Source organism: Rhinoraja longicauda, chromosome 3 (genome assembly GCF_053455715.1).
Source record: "Rhinoraja longicauda isolate Sanriku21f chromosome 3, sRhiLon1.1, whole genome shotgun sequence".
Lineage (NCBI taxonomy): Eukaryota > Metazoa > Chordata > Chondrichthyes > Rajiformes > Arhynchobatidae > Rhinoraja > Rhinoraja longicauda.
The window spans coordinates 75,938,173-75,962,958 of record NC_135955.1 but is presented as its reverse complement, the minus strand read 5'-3'; the positions used below and the strand labels follow the sequence as shown (position 1 = coordinate 75,962,958).

Below are 24,786 nucleotides of genomic sequence, written 5' to 3'. Positions count from 1 at the left end.
TGATAGTTTTTTATGTCAGTTTTTGGATCTAGCAACTTTAAACAGGTAACTTATTTAAGGGAAAAGACAGCTCCACAATCCTCTTTATGCAGATGATCAAAATAATTCTCAATATTCCCGATAATTTATCAATTGTGTTTGTAAAGTATTTTATAAAGATTTGTGATAATTTATACATCAAAGTGTATTTCAAAGTGAATACATTGTATCTTAATATTTACATAAATACTTTCTGATTTCACAACCTCTGTGGTGGTATTTCCTGGATTATAAAATACAAGCAAATTTAAACCGATGCATGATCAGGGATTCATTTAAGAGGGGCATTCACAGGAACTACTACTCATTCTCTGTCAACTGGTGATCATGAAATGTGCAACTTAAAGAGAAGAAAGGAGAAACTCCAGGGTTAGGGTAAACTGCCACCACTAACGCGGGCTTCAATATTGAGGAATTGAAGATTATATTTTATGCTCTTGAAATATTTTTAATCTGCTGTAACTACATTTATTTACTGTTCTCAAAGGCTATGACAGAGGGTGATGTCCTAAAGGCTCTGTCAGCAGACTTTGTCCAAAGCTCTGCGGCTCCAGTTTCAAAATGCTCAGCTCCAGTTTCCCACACTGCATTGCCGCCCACTGTGAAGCAGCAGGTAAGACTCTTGTCACAGTGTTGGGGACTGAAGATGGGGAGAATTGTTTCTGTTCCTGCTTTTGCAATCTTATTGGTGACAGCCAATTACCAAATGCAGTTGTTTTTTTTTGGCCAAGACTTGTCAGGTAGCAATGTCATCCTTGTTTATTTATAAAGATGTTCCAGGAAGGAGAATGGACACGAATGGCAAGGTATGGGAAGCTTGGATGATGAGAGAGGTTGTAAATTTGGTCAAATAGAAAAAGAAAGCATATGTAAGATTTAGCAGGAAGAAATCAACAGGGCCATTGAGGAATATGAAGGAAAGAGGGAAAATACTCGAGCAGGGAATTAGGATGACCCCAAAGGACTATGAAATGTCATTGATAAGTCAGATTTAAGTGAATTTCAAGGCATTTTATACATACTTTCCAAACTTCAGGAAGAGGGTAGGACCACTCAAGGATAAAGGAGGAAAGTTGAGGGAAGCTATTGATGGGAGCTCTTAAGGATGGGATTTACTCATCTTTGGAAGAGAATAGGCTAATTAGGGGCAGACAGCAAGGCTTTTTCCAGGGCAAGTCATATCTTGAAAACTTGATTGAGTATATTGAGGAGGTGATGAAGTTGATTGGGTGGTGTGTAGGTCAGTGGATGTTATCTACATTGACTATAGTAAAACATCTAACAAAGAATCTCATGGTAGGCTGATCCAGAAGAAATAAGATGCATGGGATCCATGATGATTTGGTAGTCGAATTAGAACTGCTTACGTGTTGATGACAAAGGGTAGTGGTGGAGGTGCTGTCATTCTGGTGTCAGTTCTGCGACCAGTAGAGCTCTGCAGGGATCAATGCTGGGGCCTCTGTTGTTTGTGATTTTGTATAAATGACTTGGATGAAAATGTAGGTGGGTTGGTTAGTAAGTTTGAAGACAACACAGAAATTGGTGGAGTTCAGTGAGGAAGAATGTCAAAAGATATAGCATGATATAGATCTGTTACAGATATAGACAATAGACAATAGATGAAGGAGTAGGCCATTCGGCCCTTCGAGCCAGCACCACCATTCAATGTGATCATGGCTGATCATTCACAATCAGTACCCCGTTCCTGCCTCTCCCCATACCCCCTGACTCCGCTATCCTTAAGAGCTCCATCTAGCTCTCTCTTGAATGCGTTCAGAGAATTGGCCTCCACTGCCTTCTGAGGCAGAGAATTCCACAGATTTACAACTCTCTGACTGAAAAAGTTTTTCCTCATCTCCATTCTAAATGGCCTACCCCTTATTCTTAAACTGTGGTCCCTGGTTCTGAACTCCCCCAACATTGGGAACATGTTTCCTGCCTCTAACGTGTCCAACCCCTTAATAATCTTTTATGTTTCGATAAGATCCCCTCTCATCCTTCTAAATTCCAGTGTATACAAGCATAGTCGTTCCAGCCTTTCAACATACGACAGTCCCGCCATTCTGGGAATTAACCTAGTAAACCTCTCTGCACGCCCTCAATAGCAAGAATATCCTTCCTCAAATTTGGAGACCAAAACTGCACACAGTACTCCAGGTGTGGTCCCACTAGGGCCCTGTACAACTGCAGAAGGACCTTGTTGCTACTATACTCAACTCCTCTTGTTATGAAGGCCAACATTCCATTGGCTTTCTTCACTGCCTGCTGTACCTGCATGCTTCCTTTCAGTGACTGATGCGCTAGGACACCCAGATCTCGTTGCACGTCCCCTTTTCCTAACTTGACACCATTCAGATAATAATCTGCCTTCCTATTCTTACCACCAAAGTGGATAACCTCACATTTATCCACATTAAACTGCATCTGCCATGCATCCGCCCACTCACACAACCTGTCCAAGTCACCCTGCAACCTCATAGCATCTTCCTCACAGTTCACACTACCACCCAGCTTTGTATCATCTGCAAATTTGCTAATGGTACTTGTAATCCCTTCATCTAAGTCATTAATGTATATTGTAAATAGCTGCGGTCCCAGCACCGAGCCTTGCGGTACCCCACTAATCACTGCCTGCCATTCTGAAAGGGACCCATTTATCCCCACTCATTGCTTTCTGTCTGTTAACCAATTTTCTATCCATGTCAGTACCCTACCTCCAATACCATGTGCTCTAATTTTGCCCAATAATCTCGTATGTGGGACCTTGTCGAAGGCTTTCTGAAAGTCGAGGTACACCACATCCACCGGCTCTCCCCTGTCAATTTTCCTAGTTACATCCTCAAAAAATTCCAGAAGATTAGTCAAGCATGATTTCCCCTTCGTAAATCCATGCTGACTCGGATCGATCCTGTTACTGCTATCCAAATGCTCCGCAATTTCGTCTTTTATAATTGACTCCAGCATCTTCCCCACCACTGATGTCAGACTAACTGGTTTATAATTTCCCGTTTTCTCTCTCCCTCCTTTCTTAAAAAGTGGGATAACATTAGCTACCCTCCAATCCACAGGAACTGATCCTGAATCTATAGAACATTGGAAAATGATCACCAGTGTACATATAGAATTACAAATTTGGAATCAAGTTAATTCTCAAATTGCACCATGACCCTTTGAATTTCTATATTATTGACAACTTTAGCTTAGAAATTACAGTTAACATTGTTATTTTGGTTATTTAAGTACTATACATGTTATTCCACATAACAATTCAAAATTATATTGTGATGGATGCCACTCTTTTACAATTGCTATCATATTTATGGTGTTAGACATGGGTTTTTATATACCTAGTGCAATTGAGATAAAAGTAGTAAATCTAAAATAATTATTAAAATGTTCTTGTCACCAAGGCAACTCTGCAAGCATCAACAGCTGCCTCAGTATCCTCAAGTCAAAGTAGTACTAAGGTGAGTGATGAGAGTAAAATGTGATAAGAGGGTGTCCTTATTTGTAGCAGAAACTGAACACATGGACTATTGAATAAATTATAGAAAGAAAGGTTAAAACGTAAATTGATTCCATTGCTTGGTACTGAATCGAGAAAAGGTCGATCTGGTCTTTAGAACTAAATTTCACCATTGACTGTGCAAATCAGATACAATTATCTGGGGGTTTTCAAAAGTGGGCTGAAATTTTGCTCTATAGTGTTGACTGTGATCACATTTTGATCTGTGGCAAGTGAAATCAAACGTTGGCAACAAGTGGATATTGGTGCTGGTTTCCTCCCTACTTTGCTTCTCGTGAAAGCCAGGGTGAATAAATTGAGGAATGATGGCAGCAATACTTTAACTATATTGTGCCCCTATCAACTGAAATTCGAACAACTTTCTCCGCATTACTATCCACAACCTTGATGTAAGGTTAGTGTGGTGAATGAAAACCTCTTGACAGACTCATAAGGTGACCTGCGTGGGTTTTCTCCGAGATCTTCGGTTTCCTCCCACACTCCAAAGACGTACAGGTATGTAGGTTAATTGGCTGGGTAAATGTAAAAATTGTCCCTAGTGGGTGTAGGATAGTGTTAATGTACGGGGATCACTGGGCGGCACGGACTTGGTGGGCCGAGAAGGCCTGTTTCCGGCTGTATATATAAACATAGCACAAAAAGTAAGGAAATTTGTGTTTGGTAGATTATTTCTTTATTGTAACAATGCTTCTTGGCAATAAATCTTATACCGTTGGAAAGCCTGTTTATTTCCCTTTTAAATGGTGCCACATTTGTAAGGAACATGCATTTGTGGGATGAGCAGCAGAGCTGAGTATATGGGATGCGCCCATGAAAAATTTGCCAAATCTTCTCTGCCAATGCCAAACAGCTTATTCTGCCATTGACTCTTGTTCGGTGTTGTTTGGTGGATTGGATGATTGAAGTCTGAAGAAACAAGACATATTGGCAATTTAACAATTTATTCATTTAATAAACAGGAGCCACAGTAGCGTGTGGAAGAACCATACACAGCCACAACAGCCTGGCACCTCCTCCTCATGCTGGTCACCAGCCTGGTCACCCACTGTTGTGGGATGGCATCCCATTCTTGTCAGCACCTGGGGGTACCAGAAGCTCAAAACAAGAGTCAATAGCAACAACAGAATAAGCTGTTTGGCATTGGCAGAGAAGATTTGGCAAATTTTTCATGGGCGCATCCCATATACTCAGCTCTGCTGCTCATCCCACAAATGCATGTTCCTTACAAATGTGGCACCATTTAAAAGGGAAATAAACAGGCTTTCCAACGGTATAAGATTTATTGCCAAGAAGCATTGTTACAACAAAGAAATAATCTACCAAACACAAATTTCCTTACTTTTTGTGCTATGTTTATGATATGATATGATATGTACAGCATTGGAACAGGCCCATTGGCCACTTCCTCTGTGCCGACCATAATGCCAACCTCTGCTCGTCCCACTTGCCTGCATTTATTTCATATCCCTCCATACCTTGTTTATTCAAGTACATATCCACATGCCTCTTTAAATGTTGTTACTGTTTCTACCTCTGCCCCTCCTTCTGGCAACTTATTCCAGATATGAACCACTTTTTGTGTGAAAATTCACTGTTTACATCTCCTTTAAACTCTTCCCTCTCACTAAAACCTATTTCCTCTATCATATTCACCCCTATCATGGTGTATATCTATATTCACCCCTATCATGGGATATAGATATTGGCTATCTACCCCATGTATGCTTCTCAATTTTATATATCTTTGTCAACTCTCAGCCTTCTTCACTCCAGAGAATATTGTTGCAGTCATAGTCATACAACATGGAAACATGCCCTACAGTCCAACTTTTCCACGCCAACCAAGATGCCCCATCTACAATTGTCCCACCTACCCACGTTTGGCCCATATCCCTCTAAACCTTTCTTATCCATGTACTGGTCCAAATGACTTTTAAATGTTGTGATAGTATCTGCCTCAACGACCTCCTCTGGCAGCTTGTTCCATATACCCATCAACCTCTATGTGAAAATAATTGCCCCTCAGGTTCCTATTAAATCTTAACCCCTCTCACCTTGAATCTCTCCCTAACACCTCAACCTCTATTCAATCTCTCCTTACAACTCAAGCCCTTCAATCTAGGCAATATCGTTGTGAATCTTTTCGGTGCCCTCTCAAGTTTAATCATATCTATCCTATAATGTAGTAACCAGAATTGCATACAATATTCTAAGTAATGTGACGTCCCAAGTCATGTATTTGAGGTCTTGCTGATGAAGGCAAGTGCACCATACTCTTTCCTCACCACTCTGAAAACCTGTGTTGCCACCTGCAGGGAACTATGTACATTTCCTAAGCTCTCCCTGTTCAACAACTTTCCCCAGGGCCTTGCCATTCACTGTGCACGTCCTGCCTGGGCCAATTTCCCAAAATGAATAATTTTGCCCTTGTCGGAGTTAAATACCATCTTCCATTCCTTTGCCCACTTTCCCAACTGATCAAATTCTTGTTGCAATATTAAAGTTTGTGTTTATCCTTGGTAAACCAGCATCTGCAGTTTTTTGTTTCTAAAACATGAAATAACCTTCTTCAATGTTCTCTGTACACAAATTTTGATGTCGTCTGCAAGCTTGCTAACATTAAAACTTTACTACATTCTCATCGAAATCATTAACATATATGACAAACAACATAGGAACGAGCACCGTGCAACACACCGCTGATCAGAGGCCTCCAATCTGAAAAGGAACCCTTCATTACTGTCCTTTGGTTCTAAAATCAGCCATCTTTGTCTCAGCCACTTGTATCCCATGTGTTCTCACCTTCCATACCAGCATTCCATGCAGGATCTTGTCAAAGACTTTGCTGAAGTCGAACAACATCCATCGCTCTGACCGCGACAATCCCCTTGGTTACCTCTTCAAAAAACTCAAATTTGAGAGGCATGTTTTAATAATAATATATTCCTTTATTTGTTCCACACCAGGGGAATTTACAGTGTTACAGCAACAAAGTGGATAGCAAGAGATCATTCATTATAAATGAAAGTAAAGACAAGGATAAATTGTCATCAGTTTACTGTGTATTCCTTAACTGTTACTGTTGACTCGTCTGCTGGGAGCAGTGCTGGTTGTGCAGTCTCACAGCAGCGGAAAGGAAGGACCTATATCTCTCCTTCACGCACTTGGGGTGAAGGAGTCTGTCACTGAAGGAGCTACTCCGTGCAGTGATAGTGTCCTGCATGGGGTGGGAGTCGTTGTCCAGCAGCGATGTTTACTTTGCCATCATCCTCCTCTCTCCCACTGCCTGTACTGAGTCGAGGGGGCAACCCAGGACAGAGCTGGCCTTCCTGACCAGCTTGTCAAGTCTCTTCCCTTCCGCCGCTGAGATGCTGCTGCTCCAGCAGACCACTCCATAGAAAATGGCTGATGCAACCACCGTGTTGTAGAAGGTCCTTAGGAGTGCCCCCCGCACTCCAAAGGACCCGAGTCTCCTCAGCAGATAAAGTCTACTCTGGCCCTTTTTGTATAGCGCATTGGTCCAGTCCAATTTATTGTTGAGGTAAACACCCAGGTACTTATAAGAGTCCACCCTCCCGATGTCCATTCCCTGGATGTTCACCGGTTAGCACTGTTCCCTGCGGAACCCCTGTGCTGCAGACCACCACGTCCGAGACATAGTCCTTTCTCCTCACATACTGTGGTCGGTTGGTGAGGTAGTCCAGAATCCAGGATGTGAGGTGGTGATCCACTCCTGTGCGCACCAGCTTGCCCCCCAGAAGCCCCGGCTGGATGGTATTGAATGCACTGGAGAAATCAAAAAACATGATTCTCACAGTGCTATCCGAATTCTCCAGGTGCGAAAGAGCTCCATACCGTAGGTAGATGATGGCGTCCACTACCCCGATGCGAGCCTGGTAGGCAAATTGCAGTGGATCCATTGATGGTCTCACCAGGGGGCGGAGATGGGCGAGGAGCAGACGCTCCAGTTTCTTCATCAAGTGCAATGTCAGTGCCACCGGCCTGTAGCTGTTGAGTTCCTTCGGTTGCGGCGCCTTTGGCACCGGTACCACACAGGATGTTTTCCACAGCTGTGGAACTCTCCCCAGTTTCAGGCTCAGATTGAAGACGTGCTCCACTATCCCGCACAGCTGGTCTGCACAGGACTTGAGGAGCCTCGAGCTGATTCACACTTTGAATTGGAGTGCATGGAATAATTTCAAACTCAGGACCATTATGGAATGACTGATAGCAAGGACTGAGATCAGTCAGCTTTGAAGGAAAGTTGCACTTTCGTTGCTGTAGGCTTTGGACATGCTGCAGACAAAGTTTGAGACCAAAATAGAAGTGAAAAAGTATTTCTGAAAGATTTAAGTTGGTGCAGATAAGTGCCATTCATGGTTTTGACGCCAAACATGGCCACTTGAAATAACATTTGTCACATCATGGTATTACTTCACTAATAGGTTCACTTCTAACATTTCTGCTTTTTAACTTCCACCTCACGAGAAGCAAACTCAACCACAATAATTGATTTCAAATTCGCCAATCGGCCTATAATTTTCCAATTTCACTTTTCTGTGGAAAAACATTGAATATAGAATGCAATTTAGTAACTTTTTTTTCCCCACAAGAATGTGTTCCTCTTTAATGTCTGAATATGTTTCTAATGAAGTCACAAATGTCTTTTGCTTTGAAAGGATAAAGATGTATTTGACCTGCTTGCAAACACCCTTCCATCAGAAGCACCAGACACGTCAGGTCCCAAATACACTGGTCCTCTAGTGAAGGTACAAATAAAATCGGTCTCCCAAAACTTTCAGTCTGTGAATGGCCTTCCTCTTATTGTATCTTATGTTGTCATATTTCTTGAAGTGAATATATATTTTTATGCATTAAGTCAATCCATTGGTAACACTGTCCTGCCTTCACTTCAGTGACATGAGTGTAATGCTAGTAGAATTGCTATAACCTATTATTATTGCCACTACTTGTTTTGCAATTGCCTAGTTTAGCACGCATACACTTGCTGGCAAATTGATACAATAGCATTTCCTGAGTATCCTACTATAACCATAAACAGCATTTTAACATTGTAAAACTTTTAGTTATTTCAGTCCGTTTGTAATTACTAAATGCTGACTTTGGTTTGAAAAAAATCATTTGAAGCACAATGTAAAAGTAGTACAATTCAATATTCATGCCAAATTCTGAATGTTATTTTTAATCTGTCATATTTTCAGGAAACAGATGCTAACAAGAAGAAGGCTGAACGTGTAGGGGAAATTGAGGAATCCATACCTCCTGATTACAGATTTACTAATAAGCAAAATGATCCAAAGGTTTGGCCCATGCATTAGTTTCAAATATTCCACTGTTTCAGTAAAAAATCAGCTTAAAACTATTGCTTTTTGTGCACACAGCTGGAAAGATGTTGATGTGTGTAAAACAAAACCTTCATAATAATAGCACAATAGGAGAAATTATCTTAATATCTTTTGGAATATGTATTCCATTGATTCATTCATCTGTACAATAACTATATAATAAAGGGTTGTTTAGTACACTGATCAAATAGGTTTCTTGCTAATGCCATATATACCTTAGAGAAGCCAAAATACTTTATTTTGTTTTTGTTATTGTTTTGCCAACTGATGTTTATTCTAAATAATTCGAAAAGAATCAGATTTTTGTGTTCTTTTTAACAGGATAAAGGTAAACCGGCCTCTGCTGCTCCAGGAGCCAAACCAAAGGTAAATACAATATAAAGGTCCAATATAAAGGTCCAATGATTCTCCATTTCAATGAGAAGTTAGTTCCTTGTAGTAAAACTCTTAACTTCTCCACAATGCTACCACCAGTGGCTATTTAACAAACTATTCCATGCATCTTTGAGATATGAAGGGAAATCCACCATGTCACAGGGAGATTGTGCAAAGTCCACACGGACAGCACCTGAGGTTAGGATGGAACCTCGCTGTGACACAGTATCGCTGTGCCACCCTACAATTTAGGTGCGGTCTTATTGAGCTAAGGGTAGTGATGAAGTTCATTAAATGTCTCACCTCCTTTCAAGACAGGGTCAGCATCAGCTGCGATATTTCCAGTTATTATTTCTGCAAAAATTTCAGGAGAGTTGATTTGAAGCAAAAAATTGTAAGGCAGAGCAGCACCAGACACCATCGAAGAATTAGTGGAATTTTCACAGCGAGATCAAGTCTAGTTTGGTTGATAGACACAAAATGATGGAGTAACTCAATAGTTCAATATCAATAGTTCAATAGTCCTTTATTGTCACGTGTACCCTGAGGTACAGTGAAATTTGATTTTACCATACAGTCATACCAAAAAAAAGCAGCCAGGTACAAAATTACATCAAAATTAAACATAAACAACCACCACAGTAAAAGCAGAGACCCACAGCCATCAGTCCAATGTCTGGGCCACACACACACACTGTTCACCGTGATGTGACCAGAGTTGTACCAACCACTTGTCGCTCTCACTGCAGTCCCTGTCTGCCCGAACAGTCAGAAAGCCGTCCGCACTCGCACCAGACTCTAGTGCCGGGTCCCCACCAGCGCAAGCAGCATCCATCTTGCTTTCATTGACCTCGCACTCCTCACTGTGATGGAAGGCGAATAACTTTTACCCTCTTCTTCCTTCTCTCCCGCGGTCGGGTCGATCAAAACATCCACAGTCAGGGCGGTCAGCGATCGAAGCTCTCGAGATCAGGGCAGTTGAAGCTCCTGCAGCTGGAGCTCCTGAAGTCGATCCCTAACAAAGGGACCACCAGCTCCACGATGTTAGGCCGCAGTGTAGACGGAGATATGACATGGAAAAAGTCGCATCTCTGTCGAGGAAAGAGATTTTAAAAAGTTTCCCCCAACCCCCCCAAATAATACTAAAACTAAAGATTAACTAAAACATACAAATAAAACAGACTAAAAACAACAAAGAAAGGAACCAGACAGGCTGTTGGCAAGGCTGCCACTCACGGCGCCATCGACGGTCAATCTTCACCCAGCAAAACATATTAACCAAGCTATCTCAAGCTCAAACAAAATCATTGGTCTCCTGCGAAGAAATTTCTGGAACTGTATAAAATCCACAAAGGACATTGCTTACAAAACACTAGTACGTCCAAGGCTGGAATACTGTAGTGCCATTTGGGATCCCTACCAAGTGACCCACATTAACAACCTTGAGAAGGTCCAGAGAAGAGCTGCCAGCTTTGCAACTCGTGACTATAGAAAGACCAGCAGTGTCACAGAAATGCTTCATGAACTCAAATGGGACTCCCTCTAAAGACGTTATATAATAACCAGGCTTACTGCAGTCTACAAAGAAACCCACTCATTAGCTCCATCCAACATTGCCCATCTTTCATACAGTCGGAACAACAGACCAGGAACTCGACTAAACCAATCCTTGAATTATATAACCATCAAGACCAACAAAGACTGTTTCCGCTACTCGCTGTACCCCAGAACCATCCCTGTTTGGAATCCTTTGCCACCGCATTTAAAATCTGCTGCTGATAGTAAATCTTTTAAACTATTGCTTGCAAACACTAAATTTTAAGTCTGCAACTGCATGCATGAGGGACTGCACGTTTATAGCCCAACAGTGGCGGTTGGTGCAGAATCAACAAGACAAGACAAGACCATCAGGTGGTCAGTGGGACAGGCAGCATCTCTGGAGAGAAGGAATGGGTGACATTTCGGTTTGAGACCCTTCTTCAGACTGTCTTAAACGTCGGTTTGAACCAGCATCTGCAGTTCCTTCCTACACATCTAGTTTGGTTGAAATTCCTCTGATGTTGTCAGATGTTTTTCAAAGTATAACTCCAATATAGTTAAATCCAATATCAGAAGGCAACCAAAACATATCTGATCATTTCCACATCATGGAAAGATGTGAGCAATATTGTGTGAGCAATATTGCGTAATAAATATGCTGCTGGACTGTATATGACCAGAACAAATCTTCCCAGGACTTAACATGTTTGACTAATTAAGAGGATAAACAGAAACAGAGAATAAACTGAACCTTTTTTATGTTCATAGTAGTTTTAGCGGTGTATCCTGGATCGGTAATATTTGTGTTGTGCCTGAGATGCTATATATTGCTCACATTAATTTCCAGTTAATGACAAAGGAGGAACTCGTAGATAGTCTTTCGTCAGATTTCGACTCCAGTTCTTCAGCTTCGCATTCTGTGGCACCGGTCTCCAAACAGAAAGAGGTAGGGTCATTACCAGCACTCTGTGCATGTCTTCCATCCTTTAAATTGACAGCTTCTCTCGTACACTCATAGTGCATTATTGCACTTCAATATGAAGAAAATAGATATACTAAATGTTGTTAAACTGTTGCTTGTTTGTCAAAAGCAAAAAATGCATTTCTATGGGCTCAGAATTTATCAGAATAATTAATAATAATAATAATAATAATAATATTCATTTATTGTCATTGCAACGAGTACAACGAAATTTAAAAAATAGCCAATCCTGACGGTGCGTACAAACATATATGCAATAAATGCAAAAACAAATAAATACATAAATACAATTAAATACAATTATATTAAGTACAAGATTGTTTAACGGTGTTGCCTAGTGCAAAGGTAGTGTTCAGTTCTCGTATGGCCCTGGGGTAAAAACTGTTCTTAAGTCTGTTTGTTCGGGATTGTTGCTATATTAGATTGATTCATTTGAGTTTTATGACATAATAAATATTTTTATTCTAAATTCATTTAGCCTTGCTTCTTGATCCAGATATGACACATTCCATTTTCTGGGCTGCTTGCTTGCTCCAGTGGTGCTGCTCACCTTTGAGGCTTGTTCTACAACAAGGTTGTAGAAGTACCCCTAATAATTATCCACTCCATTTCCCCTTTCTCTTTCACATTGTGTCACGAAGAGTAGGTGCTTCATCCCCTCAATTCAGGTGTTTTAACAGAGCATTTTACTCAAGATTTTCAAGCTAGAATTGATTGCAAATCACTTTCACTTGCATAATAACGATCCCAAGAATGAGTAGGTTAACCTATGTTGAGCGTTTCTCGGCACTGGGCCTGTACTGGCTGGAGTTGAGAAGAATGAGGGGGGATCCTTATTGAAACATAAAGAATAGTGAAAGGCTTGGACAGCGTGGATGTGGAGAGGATGTTTCCACTAGTGGGAGAGCCTAGGACTAGAAGTCATAGCCTCAGAATTAAAGGACGTTCTTTTAGGAAGGAGATGCGGAGAAATTTCTTTAGTCAGAGGATGGTGAATCCGTGGAATTCTTTGCCACAGTAGGCTGTGGAGGTCAAGTCAGTGAGTCTTTTTAAGGCAGAGATAGATAGATTCTTGATTAGTACAGGTGTCAGAGGTTATGGGGGAAAGGTAAGAGAATGGGGTTTGGAGGGAGAGATAGATCAGCCATGATTAAATGGTGGAGTGTACTTGATGGGCCGAATGGCCTAATTCTACTATCACTTATGACCTTGTAACAAAACTGAATTACAGTAACTCAATCATTTACAAACAGTTGACGTGAATTTCACTCTAGAGTTTTGAGTATCTGATTTATGAAGCTATTATTTGCACAACTGTCCATAGGCGTGCAGTATACCTCAATGCATTTCATATAGACAATTTATGAACTTTTGCTTAGCAAGAAGTTTTTCAGGAACTCATTCCCTTTGTAAATCAAGGAATACTGAATAGCTTACACAATCCTTCATGCGTTCATTTAAGCTGATAAATAAATCAACCATACTTTCTCTGGCTGATTATCACATGGAGAACCACTGAAGATGTCTTATTGGTGGGTCAACTTGTCTCTGACTTCCATGTCAGATGCCAGCATGTCCGACCTCTGCCCTGCAGAGTCCAGGGGTCATTGAACTTGCTGCTTCCAGTTTACTGTGGTTAGATTGCCACTGATACTTTCCTCATCAGAGAAAAATAACTGTAGACAGAACTTGCAAATAGATATTTGTTTATCTTTTAGACAGGTCATGTGTTTGTATGTACGTGGCAATGGCCCATGTCTGTGGTCTTGCAACAATTTTTTGGCCTGTGAAAAATCATGAAAGTTGGAATAGACTACAAACCAAAATGCAGATTTCTGCTAATTTACCTTATTTGTTCTTCAACAGGAAAAAGAAAAACCTGCTGCTAAACCTGATGCAAAGAAAGTTTGTAAACGCTAATGCTAGCAAACAGGTAACTATGTATGAATTTTAAGCATGAATGGACATATGTGAGTTTGACATCCCTGCCGAGATTAGGTATCGATATGTACCATAATGAGGAAGCAAAAGAAGGGATATTAATGTTTTCCAAAATCAAGAACCAAATATAACCTTCCCAGAGTCTCAAGTGTTGGAACCTCTGACAAACTCAGTGCTTTTGAAACAGCAACGATAATTCGGGTTTTATTTAATTGCAAAGACACGATTGGATCAACATTCCAAACATATACGTTTATCATTATTCTTTATTTATATGTTTATAGATCACTGACCAATTAATTGCCTTGCCTGTCACTGCTTTACAGAGAAACATAGAAAATAGGAGTAGGCCATTCGAGCCAGCACCTCCATTCAATATAATCATGGCCAAAATCAGTACCCCGTTGCTACTTTTTCCCCCATATCCCTTGATTCCTTTAGCCCCAAGAGCTAAATCTACCTCTTTCTGATAACAAGAGTTTTAGCCTGCTTCATTTATTTTTAAGGTGACTAGATTGACTCTGTATCCCCTGAGACATTTCATTAACACTAGACCAAGTGGACCCGTTGGGCCCAAACCTCTCCTGCATTGGTGCAGCACAATCTCCTCTCCTTCCCCCCTCTCCCCCAGCTCCGTCACCTCTTCCCCCTTTCCCCCACTCCACTCCCCTCAACCCCCCCAGGAGATAGATTTAAACTTTTAAATGTGAATAACTTTAAAAATATAACGCCGATTTATAACCATATAACCATTACAGCACAGAAACAGTCCCGTTCGGCCCTACCAGTCCACGCCGACCACTTTCTCTGACCTAGTCTCATCTACCTGCTCTCAGACCATAACCCTCCAATCCCCTCCCATCCATATACCTATCCAATTTACTCTTAAATAATAAAATCGAGCCTGCCTCCACCACTTCCACCGGAAGCTCATTCCACACAGACACCACCCTCTGAGTAAAGAAGTTACCCCTCATGTTACCCCTAAACTTTTGTCCCTTAATTCTGAAGTTATGTCCCCTTGTTGGAATCTTCCCCACTCTCAAAGGGAAAAGCCTACCCACGTCAACTCAATGAAACTTCCTCCATTAGCACCAAAGGGACGACGGTAAGGTTGGCCTAAAATTGTCACGCTATCGTGTACGTTTTGGCTGTAGTTCAGGAACAAACAAACGAGAGTTTTGGTATATAGATGATGGATCACTAAAGGAATTTGAATTCGGTGGCACATTAAGTGTCAAAGATCAGTAAAACATATCAGGGTGCAAGATCTTCAACAAACATCTTCATAAGTCTCAGTGCAAAGGAAGTATTGCACTAGAATCTACTTGAAAAGCCCAGTTCTCTGTCAACTGAGTTTTTTATACAACATCCTGCCTGAGAAAAAATTGACAGACCTTTATGACAACATTGAATGAGCATCCTGAAAGCAGACTCAGATGAAGGGATTTAGCAAAGAGAGAGAAGGGACCCCCATATAGGCTGGGTTAGCAGCAAGTAGATGAATTCCTGACAGAATTGGAAAAAGCCATTGGGTGAGAGTCAACCAAGATTAAGGTCAAGGTCAGTTTATTGTCTCACGTGTACCAATTAAGGTACAGTGAAATTCGAATTACCATACAGCCATACTAAAAAAAAAGCAACACGACATACAACTACATAAAAGTTAACATAAATATCCACCACAGCGGATTCCCCACATTGATGGAGGACAATAAAGTCCAATCCTCTTCCTCTTTATTCTCCCATTGTCGGGGCAGTCAAACCATCCGCAGCGGGCGATCGAATCTCCTGCGGATGGAGCTCTCCAGGTTGGTCTCCAGCAAAGACGTCATCTCCTCGATGTTAGGCCGCAATGCAGACGGAGATAAAATACAAAAAAAATTGCATCTCCGTCGAGGTGTGATGTTTGATGGACTGTGTGGGGTGGGAGGACCCGTTGCTCCTCCCATGCAACAGGTGGCGCTGCACAGGACAAAGGGAAATGTTTTGTACATATTTATCTTGGCTGTACAGTGTGGAGTGTGCAGGCAAATTGTGGGGTGGCAGCCATTTTAGTTGTCTTGCTGCCAGCATTGAGTTACTGTAATAAAGACTTCTGTTGTACCTTGAAGACTCGCAAAGTTTCATAAAGGCATAGAACAAGAACACGAAAGCAAGAGATCAGAAAACGTTTCCCCCAACTGACCCCCCCAAATAAAACAAGCTAATGAACACTAAAACATACATTTAATAAATACCAACAAACAACAAAAGAAGGGACAGAGAGACTGTTGGCGAGGCAGCCATTGCTGGCGCCACCCGGTAGACAACCATGTGTGAGCAATAACATCAAGCCGGATAATAAAACCAAAGGAATTTAGCATGATTGACCATGGCAGAGGCTGGAGAGTTTGAAAATGCAGGATGATTTACCTTCGTCACAGAAAAACTTATTCATTGCTTGCTACGGGCTGCTTTGTATGTGCAAGCAGCTGGAGAAGATATACATCTACATTCAAAGAAATGAAAACAAAAAGAGATGAAAGATGGAATGGTCAGAGGGGTTGTTCCTGAGGAAAGGAGATAATTGCAAACACTGAGGATATAAGGAATAGAATTAGGAGCAAGTCATACACCTGATGTTGCTTCTCTGCCATTCAACAAGATCATATTTGATCCAGTACTTGTCCATTTCCTTTATTCCATGATTCCCTTAAGGTCCAAAAATCTATTGAAATCTTCAACATATTCAATTTAATTGAGCATCTCACAACCAAATTGAGGTAGAAAATTGCAAAGATGTGCAACCCTCTGGGCAAGAAAAGGTTTTCCTCTGCGCTTGCACTGCTTGGACTCTCAAATGACTGCATCTGTCCTATGGTGCAAATATCTCATTCCTACACATAAGGTAGGATATATTTGTGGTAGAGGAAGCGCAATAAAGATTGATCATCGTGCTGAGTTGATCAATGAGAGAAACAAAATCAAGCTGTGGCTATATGGTCAAGCGGTCAGAAGAGTGAGATTAAATATACAAAATTCTCAGAGTAAAATTAAGAAAGTTGTTTCTCTAGGCTGAGGTGTTTAGACGTAAAGGGTATAGTCTCAAAACATGGGGTTGGCCATTCAGATTGAAACGGGGGAAAAAAATGACTTCACTCAGATGGTAGCAAATTTTTGGAGGCTCAGAGCCTGGCTTGAATGTACTCAGCAACCAGTGGATTTTTAGATATAAAAGGACTTGGATTTTTTGCAAGAACAAAGTAAAAGATTAGATGATCTTAATGATTGGCAGAGCAGACACAAGGAACCAAGAAGGCTACTGCTCCTTCTGTTCCTCCTCTCACCTTGCTCTTGTTTCTTTGCCTCAGCATCTGTACTATCGATTCCTATCATTATCTTATAAGTTTTATTAAGATCACTTTTCACACTTCTAGCCAATCTTCTACAATTTCTCCTTTAGCACATCATATTAATTCCAATTATCAAACTAGGAAATGTTACAGCGCTGAAAACAATCTATCTATCCTCTGGCTTGGAGACCAAATCTGCAAGCTGCATGGAATTAGTTGCTATAACTGCACATAAACTTTCCCAATCTCCTGACTCAGCACACTCAGATGCAGCTTCTGTTCACAAAGAAATTACTTGTTTCTCAACACAAAGTATTTCCTGCTTTTCTCTTTTTCCCACCAAAGTGGATAATCCCATATTTGCTCACATTGTATTCTGTATGGCACCACTTTGCCCTCTTGCTTGACCTGTTATTTTTTGTACTCTACATGTTCCTCGCTATTCACTTCCTCGCCTAGTCTCATGTCATCAGTAAACTAGAATGGAAAACAAAACAGAATGTAACATATCAAAACATTTGGACACAAAATGCTGGAGTAACCCATCGGGTCAGGCAGTGTCTCTGGAGAAAAAGGATAGGTCTGAAGATTGATCTCTATTATTTCCAGAGTGTCTATATTTTGGTAGAAACCAGCATTGGCTGTTCCTTATTCTTACATGTAAAGTATCTGTCGTTAATGTAAATAATAGAGCATGGTTCAATACTGATCACTGTAGTTCCCAGCTAGTAAGAGGCAACAATTCCATGAAAGACCTATTATGTTCTGACTATTCCTGCCCATTAACCACCCCTCTGTATTTACATTTGTGATATCATAGTATTTGTGGTATATTTTGTGGTTAATTATATCCATTGGTTCCATGTTATCCACTTTGCTGGTTATATCCTCAAAATATGTAATTATATTTGTCAAATGATGTTCACTCTGTTCTAATCATATTGCTATTTAAGTGCTAGTTATCAAAGTACTAAAACAATTCATACAACTTACACAATGCTAATACATCTCTTACCTCATTAATTTTTGGAAGATCATGACTATTGCACCCACATCTCAGCTGTCATTTTTTAAAATATTAGCATAAAGGCTGTAAGGGCATTCGTTAGGTTATGATCCTGTTTATCTTTCTAGAAAACTTTCTTCAGTTAATGGCGCTGAACGACAATCCTAAGTATAATTCTCTTCTACATGTATATCAATCCAATCTGTCAACTTCACACCCGGTGAAAATGTAATTTAAGTGCATAACACCATTTAACCCTTGCTTAGTCAGAGAACTTGTTATACACGTCATTCAACAACTTTAAACTTGCACTAATAATTCTACGTAGGCATTTCTTACTTAATCTTCTGTCGCACCCTGCTCGATCTGTCTTCTTCAGCATAACCCTCTCATGTGCTTAACTAGTTTTTCTAATGGATATTCAACAACTATTTTGTGGAATAATTAGTATCAAATTTTTGATCTTTTCCTCCCTCTCACATCAACACTTTTCATAAAAGACCAGCAGAAGCTCTGGAATAATTGTAGCAGTGGTAGAGTATACTATTGCTACATTCAGTAACTTACTGGCAGGAGAGTATGAATCTCTTAGTGTTTATCCCCATTTACTTTTGTAATTTAAATCTAATGATTTGTCTTCTTCCTTTGCAGGTCCTAGTTTACAAACTGACCACTGTGCAAGTTTTTTCTTCCTTGGGAATATGCTTCTGTACAAATATCTGTGGTTTCTAATTAATTTTCTAAAGACCTGTTGTATTACTTTATGGGGAGGTTATGAACAATTAACTTTGATAATGATTTTAACTTTAGAACTTAGCTTTACAGCATTGTATGAGATATTATATACTCTGACGGTTCTTAAACTGGATTTATATATTTAAAATTCGTTTTCTAAGTGGGAAGGATAGTATATTTGTAGGAAATGTTTACCACTAATATGTTGTAAAAATAATTAGTGTTACATTTTTGATGCTGTGTGACAGTTGTTGAAGTTCAGTTCTATTTCTTCTGTCTGAATTGGGAAACATCTCAAAACTATGCACAGCGTTGAATTACTTTCCCTGAACCAGACTATTCATAATCATAACCTTGGTGTTGCATATAATCCTGGGATAAGCTTCTGCCAACATATCTGCACCAGCAGGAGTACAGCTGAACATTGTAACCGTGTCTGACTCCGTGCTGCCTCACCTGTGCTGCCTCAGGAGTCTGTTCTCCACCCTTGACCTGCTTCCTGCCTACCAATTTACATCAACATTAGTTCAAAGCTCTGTTTATTGTCATATGTCCCAATTAAGGTACAGTGAAACTGGATTACCATTGTGTACATCCCAACACGTCAAATCCCATTGTGGATTCACCAATATACATTGATACTGGGTCTGGAACTATGAGATTTAAAATGCTCCTGAGATTCAAGTTTTTCACAGCCTTAGCCCTCCTTGTCCCTGCAACCCTGCTGGAAGAGTGCTTCTCTAATTCTGGTCCTTTGGAGCATTTAAGATTGGTCTGGCACCCATGCCTTCTGTTGCTTGGGTCCTTGACTACTAAAATTCATTTACAGAAGAGCACTGCTGCCTGAGATGCCCCTTGATACATATTACTTTACATAGTAACTTGCTCACACGTCCTACAATCGCCTTATGAGACAGCATCAAAACTAGTTTAATAAACTTGTGAAGTGCCTTGGAACATCTAGCAGTGTAAAGGATACTATGAAAAATAAACATTGACATTTAATTTGATTGTAAAAACCCAAATCAAGCTTCTGGGATAAATTATGTTTTTCCTGATGCAGCACAGCATTAAAATGTGTTTAGGTCACAACTATTCATTTATATTTACAGAATATTGTTTGGGTGTATTGTGTCACATGGGTACAAAGAGAATCTAAGAATAAAATGCAATGAACAGAAAGTGTGATTGTTATTTATGTGGATTGTCACATATATGGAGCTAATATTGGGGAAGAATTCCAGTACACAAAAAACTTCCAAAACTTAGTCATCTGCTAAACAGATAGACACCATCCTAGTGCCTGCACATTAATTTGATATTCAACAAACTGTGTTCAATGCTAAATCATTGATCTTCCAGTTAGTGATGCAAGATCAGGCAATGATCTTTGTCTTAAGTTCTGAACAAATCTTTCTAGCCAAGTATTTCTGGACAGTAAATTTCTAAAAGGGTATTTATAATTTTCAATAATCAGCATGTGTGTATCTGGCTAACTTGATTCCAACACTCACTACAGCCATGGCACAAAGCGAAACCAAAGCTGAATTCCAGAGGTGAAATGAAAATGACCTACCTTGCCATCATGTAATTAGTGTAGCATCAAGCAGTTCCTACAAAATTAATATCAATTTGGAGAAAGCTCATTTGCAAATTATTCACTACCTGACTCCAAAAGGCTTTCCATCATCTGCCAGACATGTTTCAGGATTGTGGTGCATCTTCTTCTTGCGTTTGAGGCAGCAGAAGTTATGAAGCTGCTTCTGCTTTCTCTGTTTGTTGTTGTTCGCCTGACTGAGGTCAGTTGACAGGGCTCACCACGGGGAGGTCGACAACGTGAGCCCCTTGTGGTGCATTGTTCTTCATGTATATGGACAACATTTAGATAGCTCAACCGCATCCACATTACAGCAGTCTGTTCAACTGGCAACTTGTACATTTACTCCCTCCTTTACACACTGGCTGCATTGTGCTCCATCTGGAAGAGGCACTGCAGTAATTAGTAAGGGTATTTTGATATCACCTCTGCAAACTAGAAGACCAGAAGGTACATGGGGATGCCATCTGCTGAAAGTCACCATAATGATATGGAAATATATTACTGTTCCTTCATAACAATTAGGTAAACATGATGGAATACTCTCCCCAATATTACTAAGGGAGCACCTTGATTATATCCATAGCAACTGGTCAAAAGAAATGGCACTTCAATTATGAGTTTTAAATGCTATCCTGCAACAAGTCATAAAATGACTATTTTAAAACTTACTTTCCACATTGATTTCACATAGAAGCAGAATTGGTGAATGAATATAATAACCAATTAGAAATAATAATTCCAATTGACCTGAAGTAGAGCATAATGGTAAATTCTGTTAGAATGGGCACCATCTGAAGTCACTGTGGAAATGCACATTGGATCTCAAAGTTGTTTGATTGAGAAGCCCTGCTCTAAACTTACCAGCGTTAATTTTCATTCACCATAAGTTTAATTTAAGGCTACAGCACGCAAACAGACCTTTCGACACGCCGACCAGCGATCCTTGCACATTATCATTATCCCACACACACTAGGGACAATTTACAATTTCACCAAGCCAAATCGCCTACAAACCTGTACGTCTTTGGAGTGGGGGTGGAAACCAGAGCTCCCGGAGAAAACCCATGCAGGTCATGGGGAGAACATACAAACCGTACAGACGGCTCCCAAAGTCAGGATCGAACCTAGGTTTCTGGTGCTGCGCCACCTTGCTGCCCCACAAAGTAATATTGGTGATCAAATCATCTTGGCAAGTGAAATTAATTTCAATGTTCAAAAAATATTTTTCATTTAAAAAAAATTGTGCCATTTAAGTAATTAAACACAGAAGACAATGAAGTAAAATAGCAAATGTGCACGCATTCTACAATCTATGAATACTTAAAGTTACGTTTACAGAAATTAAATAAACTAATTATCACACAAATAGAAGCCCAACATTGTTAAGAGTGAACACCCATTTATTTTCACACATGCCGACAAATAAAATCTCAGTCATACATAACTAATTCTTCAAATTAAACTGGTTCATAACCTCCAGATGCCCCACAGTGCTTTACAACCAATTAAGTACTTTAGAAAAGCAATCACCACAGGAATGTAGAAAGCACAACAGACAATTAGCACACAAGGTCTCACTGACAGCAATGTGATAATGAGCAGATCATCTGTTCTAGCTGCTTGAGTGATAAGTGTTGGTCAAGTTTCTGGATTAACACCAATGCTATCAAATAACCCTGCATCTGTTGCTGTACAATTCACACACTAAAAAGGACAGACTGGCTATACTGAAGTTTAGGGATTTGCTGAAAGCTCTCATGAATGGTTCTATTCTGACGGCCAAGTGTGCACACACTGTAGCGTCACATCTTGGCACAAATCCCTGCTCTCCTAGCAATGAATCATCTGTGGCTTGGTTTGTAGAGGCTGTCCATGAGGCCTGATGTTGAGCAGGCTGGGGTCAGTGGCAGTGAGATTGGGGCTCGAGTCTGCAGCCCAGCTAGCAGTCAGTGAGGCCCAAGGCTGGGAACTGGCAGCAACCACTCCATGTGTTGACAAACCATCTGGATCTTACAGTCTCTCATCACTTCCTGCTGAACGTGACGGAATCTCCTCACATCAGCTCATAGATTTCTATAAAATAATACATTCACTGGGCTGGAACTAAGCAACCAAAAAGACGGGGAAACAGCACCCTTCACCATATTCCACAGGAGCTGTACAGGTCAGGCTTCAGCCTACATCAGTGCTGAGCAGCTATTTCACTAGCCTGGGACAGACCAGACTGAGCTATGGAGTAACTCAATGCTCATGTTGGGCCAAGATCGCAGCGCAGCTACGCTGCTAAGAATACATCTCTACATAAAGGTATAATGACCCATTTTTATATTGATTTTATAGTAATATTGTACCTGAGAAGATATCTGAACATTAAGCTACAAGTTATCAAAATGTATCGTGCTCACACAAGGCTGAGACAACTTATAGTTCTGTATAAAATTATGAAGGGAATAGGTAGGGTGAATGCACAGAATCTTTTACCGAGGGTAGGAGAATCAAAAACAAGGAGACATGTTTAATGTGGGAGGTGAAAAATACGAACCCGAGGGGCAACCTTTTCTCTCAGAGGGGTGTTGGGTATAAGGAACAGGTGGCCAGAAGTAGTTGCGGCAGATACTATACCTGCATTTAAAAGACACTCAGGCAGGTACATAGAGGAAGGTTTTAGAGGGGTATGGGATAATGCAGGCAAATGGGACTATCTTTAATGAGGCATCTTGGTCAGCATGGACGTATTGGGCTGAAGGACCTGTTTCCATGCTGTACGATGGAGTCCAAATGTAGTTTACAATTGCTTTTCAGGTAAAAACGAAATGTTCTGTTGCACCTAAAAACATTTCAAAACATGACAAGAATTTCCAGGAAACGTCCAGACAGAATCAATGGTCTAGAAATAGTAGAAAGTCTAGAGGGCTGGTTAAAGTGGCACTGCACCAGTTCTGTGTGAGGCATCTGCCATCAATATTCTTTTGCTTGTGAGGCACAAGATGTATGCAAAATAGAACAACAGTTGCAGATGAATCAGGCATATTATCATATTCTCTAGGCCCTGTGGATAGTGGAGCTCTTGGAAGTGAGTTTGAGAGAGGATTGGAGGTAAAAGGGTGCTACAGAGAAGGGGGATCCGAGAAGCAATGATCAGGGAGATCAGGGTTTTAGGTTTGGGCAAGGGAACATTTAAATAAAGGATTATGATGTCAATGAAACAATAGCACGGGTGTGCGTGGAATGGGGAGCCAAAAGGATCAGTGGATCAAAAGGATCAGTGACAGCAATGGCAGCGAGCTGGGGGTGCGAGCATTTACTAAGAAAAAAAATCCTCAGCACTAGACTAGGTAATGTTGGTGCCCTCTAAATTACACTGAAATAGGCCCCAAGCCTCTAAACAAGGCCTGCTTCAGAGTACATGGCCTATGTTGTTCGTGGGGCTTCTATGCACAGTCAATTTCATTGCAAGTGTCATCAAAAGGAGATTTGCACCATATTCAATATCACTCTACACGCCGAGTGAGTTGTGGTTAATTGATATTGCCATTGAATTAGTCATCAGATTTTAAGCTCCCCAACCATGTACTGATCTTATCAAAGTTCTTGTCCATCCATTGGATATTCTCCTCAATCGTTTCTGTTGCCTGTTGAACACACCGGAGCTGTGAACCATTGTCCTTCAAAGATTCAAAAAACCTTTGGACCTGCGAAACAAAGTAATGGAGATTTTCCTTGTAATTGAGAGCAACGGGTCAAAATTAAAGTTGATTAAAAATGAAACAAATGTAAATCAACAGCTTTCCGCAAATAATTAAACAAGTTTCAGCTAAATGCAGCACATTTCTTTTAAATCAGCACAAACATCGATGCCATGCTTCTGCAAAGTCACTTTTTTGTGATCTGCTCCAATTTTTGTTATCATCATCCAGCAACCAAGCTGATTCATAAGAGCAAAATAATGAGGAAGGAAAATCAGGAGAGGGAAAAACTGTAGATGTTTCAGTAAGAATCACAGTTGTAGCACAAATGAATTAGTTGTAGCACAAAGTCTTCAAGATAAAGTAGTAATTATATATTATTTTCTGTAGTACATAAAATGAGATGATCATAGTCAAGGGATTAATGGGATACAGTATATATATTCAGACTCAAAAATGCAGTGCCAGGAGGGAGCAACCAGAACCAGAAGAGGTCCAATTGTTCGCTTGCATGCTTCTATACATGTGCAAAGGTTTGTGTATGTTTAGATCCTTTTTGGCTCCAAGGCCTTTAGCCATTTGCTTTATCAGATAAAACTGCAAAAAGACTTCTTATTCACTTAAACTGAAAATAGGTGGAAATTGTTTGGACTCCA

The 24,786-nt window shown here is 40.4% G+C and overlaps 2 protein-coding genes across 10 annotated transcripts in view; one reads left to right on the top strand and one right to left on the bottom strand.

The window, feature by feature from the left end:
• cast (calpastatin) overlaps nt 1-20,016 on the top strand; it is a 123,849-nt gene extending 103,833 nt beyond the window's left edge. For 5 of the 6 annotated variants that reach the window (XM_078396465.1, XM_078396469.1, XM_078396466.1 and 2 more), the window contains 8 exons: nt 527-652; nt 3,450-3,506; nt 8,245-8,334; nt 8,788-8,886; nt 9,253-9,297; nt 11,693-11,791; nt 13,694-13,760; nt 18,761-20,016. In XM_078396465.1, coding sequence (XP_078252591.1) covers nt 527-652; nt 3,450-3,506; nt 8,245-8,334; nt 8,788-8,886; nt 9,253-9,297; nt 11,693-11,791; nt 13,694-13,747 — 570 coding nt within the window. In that variant the 3' untranslated portion in view covers nt 13,748-13,760; nt 18,761-20,016. The remainder of the gene's footprint in view (nt 1-526; nt 653-3,449; nt 3,507-8,244; nt 8,335-8,787; nt 8,887-9,252; nt 9,298-11,692; nt 11,792-13,693; nt 13,761-18,760) is intronic. The other variant, XM_078396468.1, reaches the window with a different exon arrangement.
• A 1,810-nt stretch (nt 20,017-21,826) lies between these two features.
• erap1b (endoplasmic reticulum aminopeptidase 1b) overlaps nt 21,827-24,786 on the bottom strand; it is a 57,917-nt gene continuing 54,957 nt past the window's right edge. For all 4 annotated transcript variants that reach the window (XM_078396458.1, XM_078396460.1, XM_078396456.1 and 1 more), the window contains exon 19: nt 21,827-24,136. In XM_078396458.1, coding sequence (XP_078252584.1) covers nt 23,984-24,136 — 153 coding nt within the window. In that variant the 3' untranslated portion in view covers nt 21,827-23,983. The remainder of the gene's footprint in view (nt 24,137-24,786) is intronic.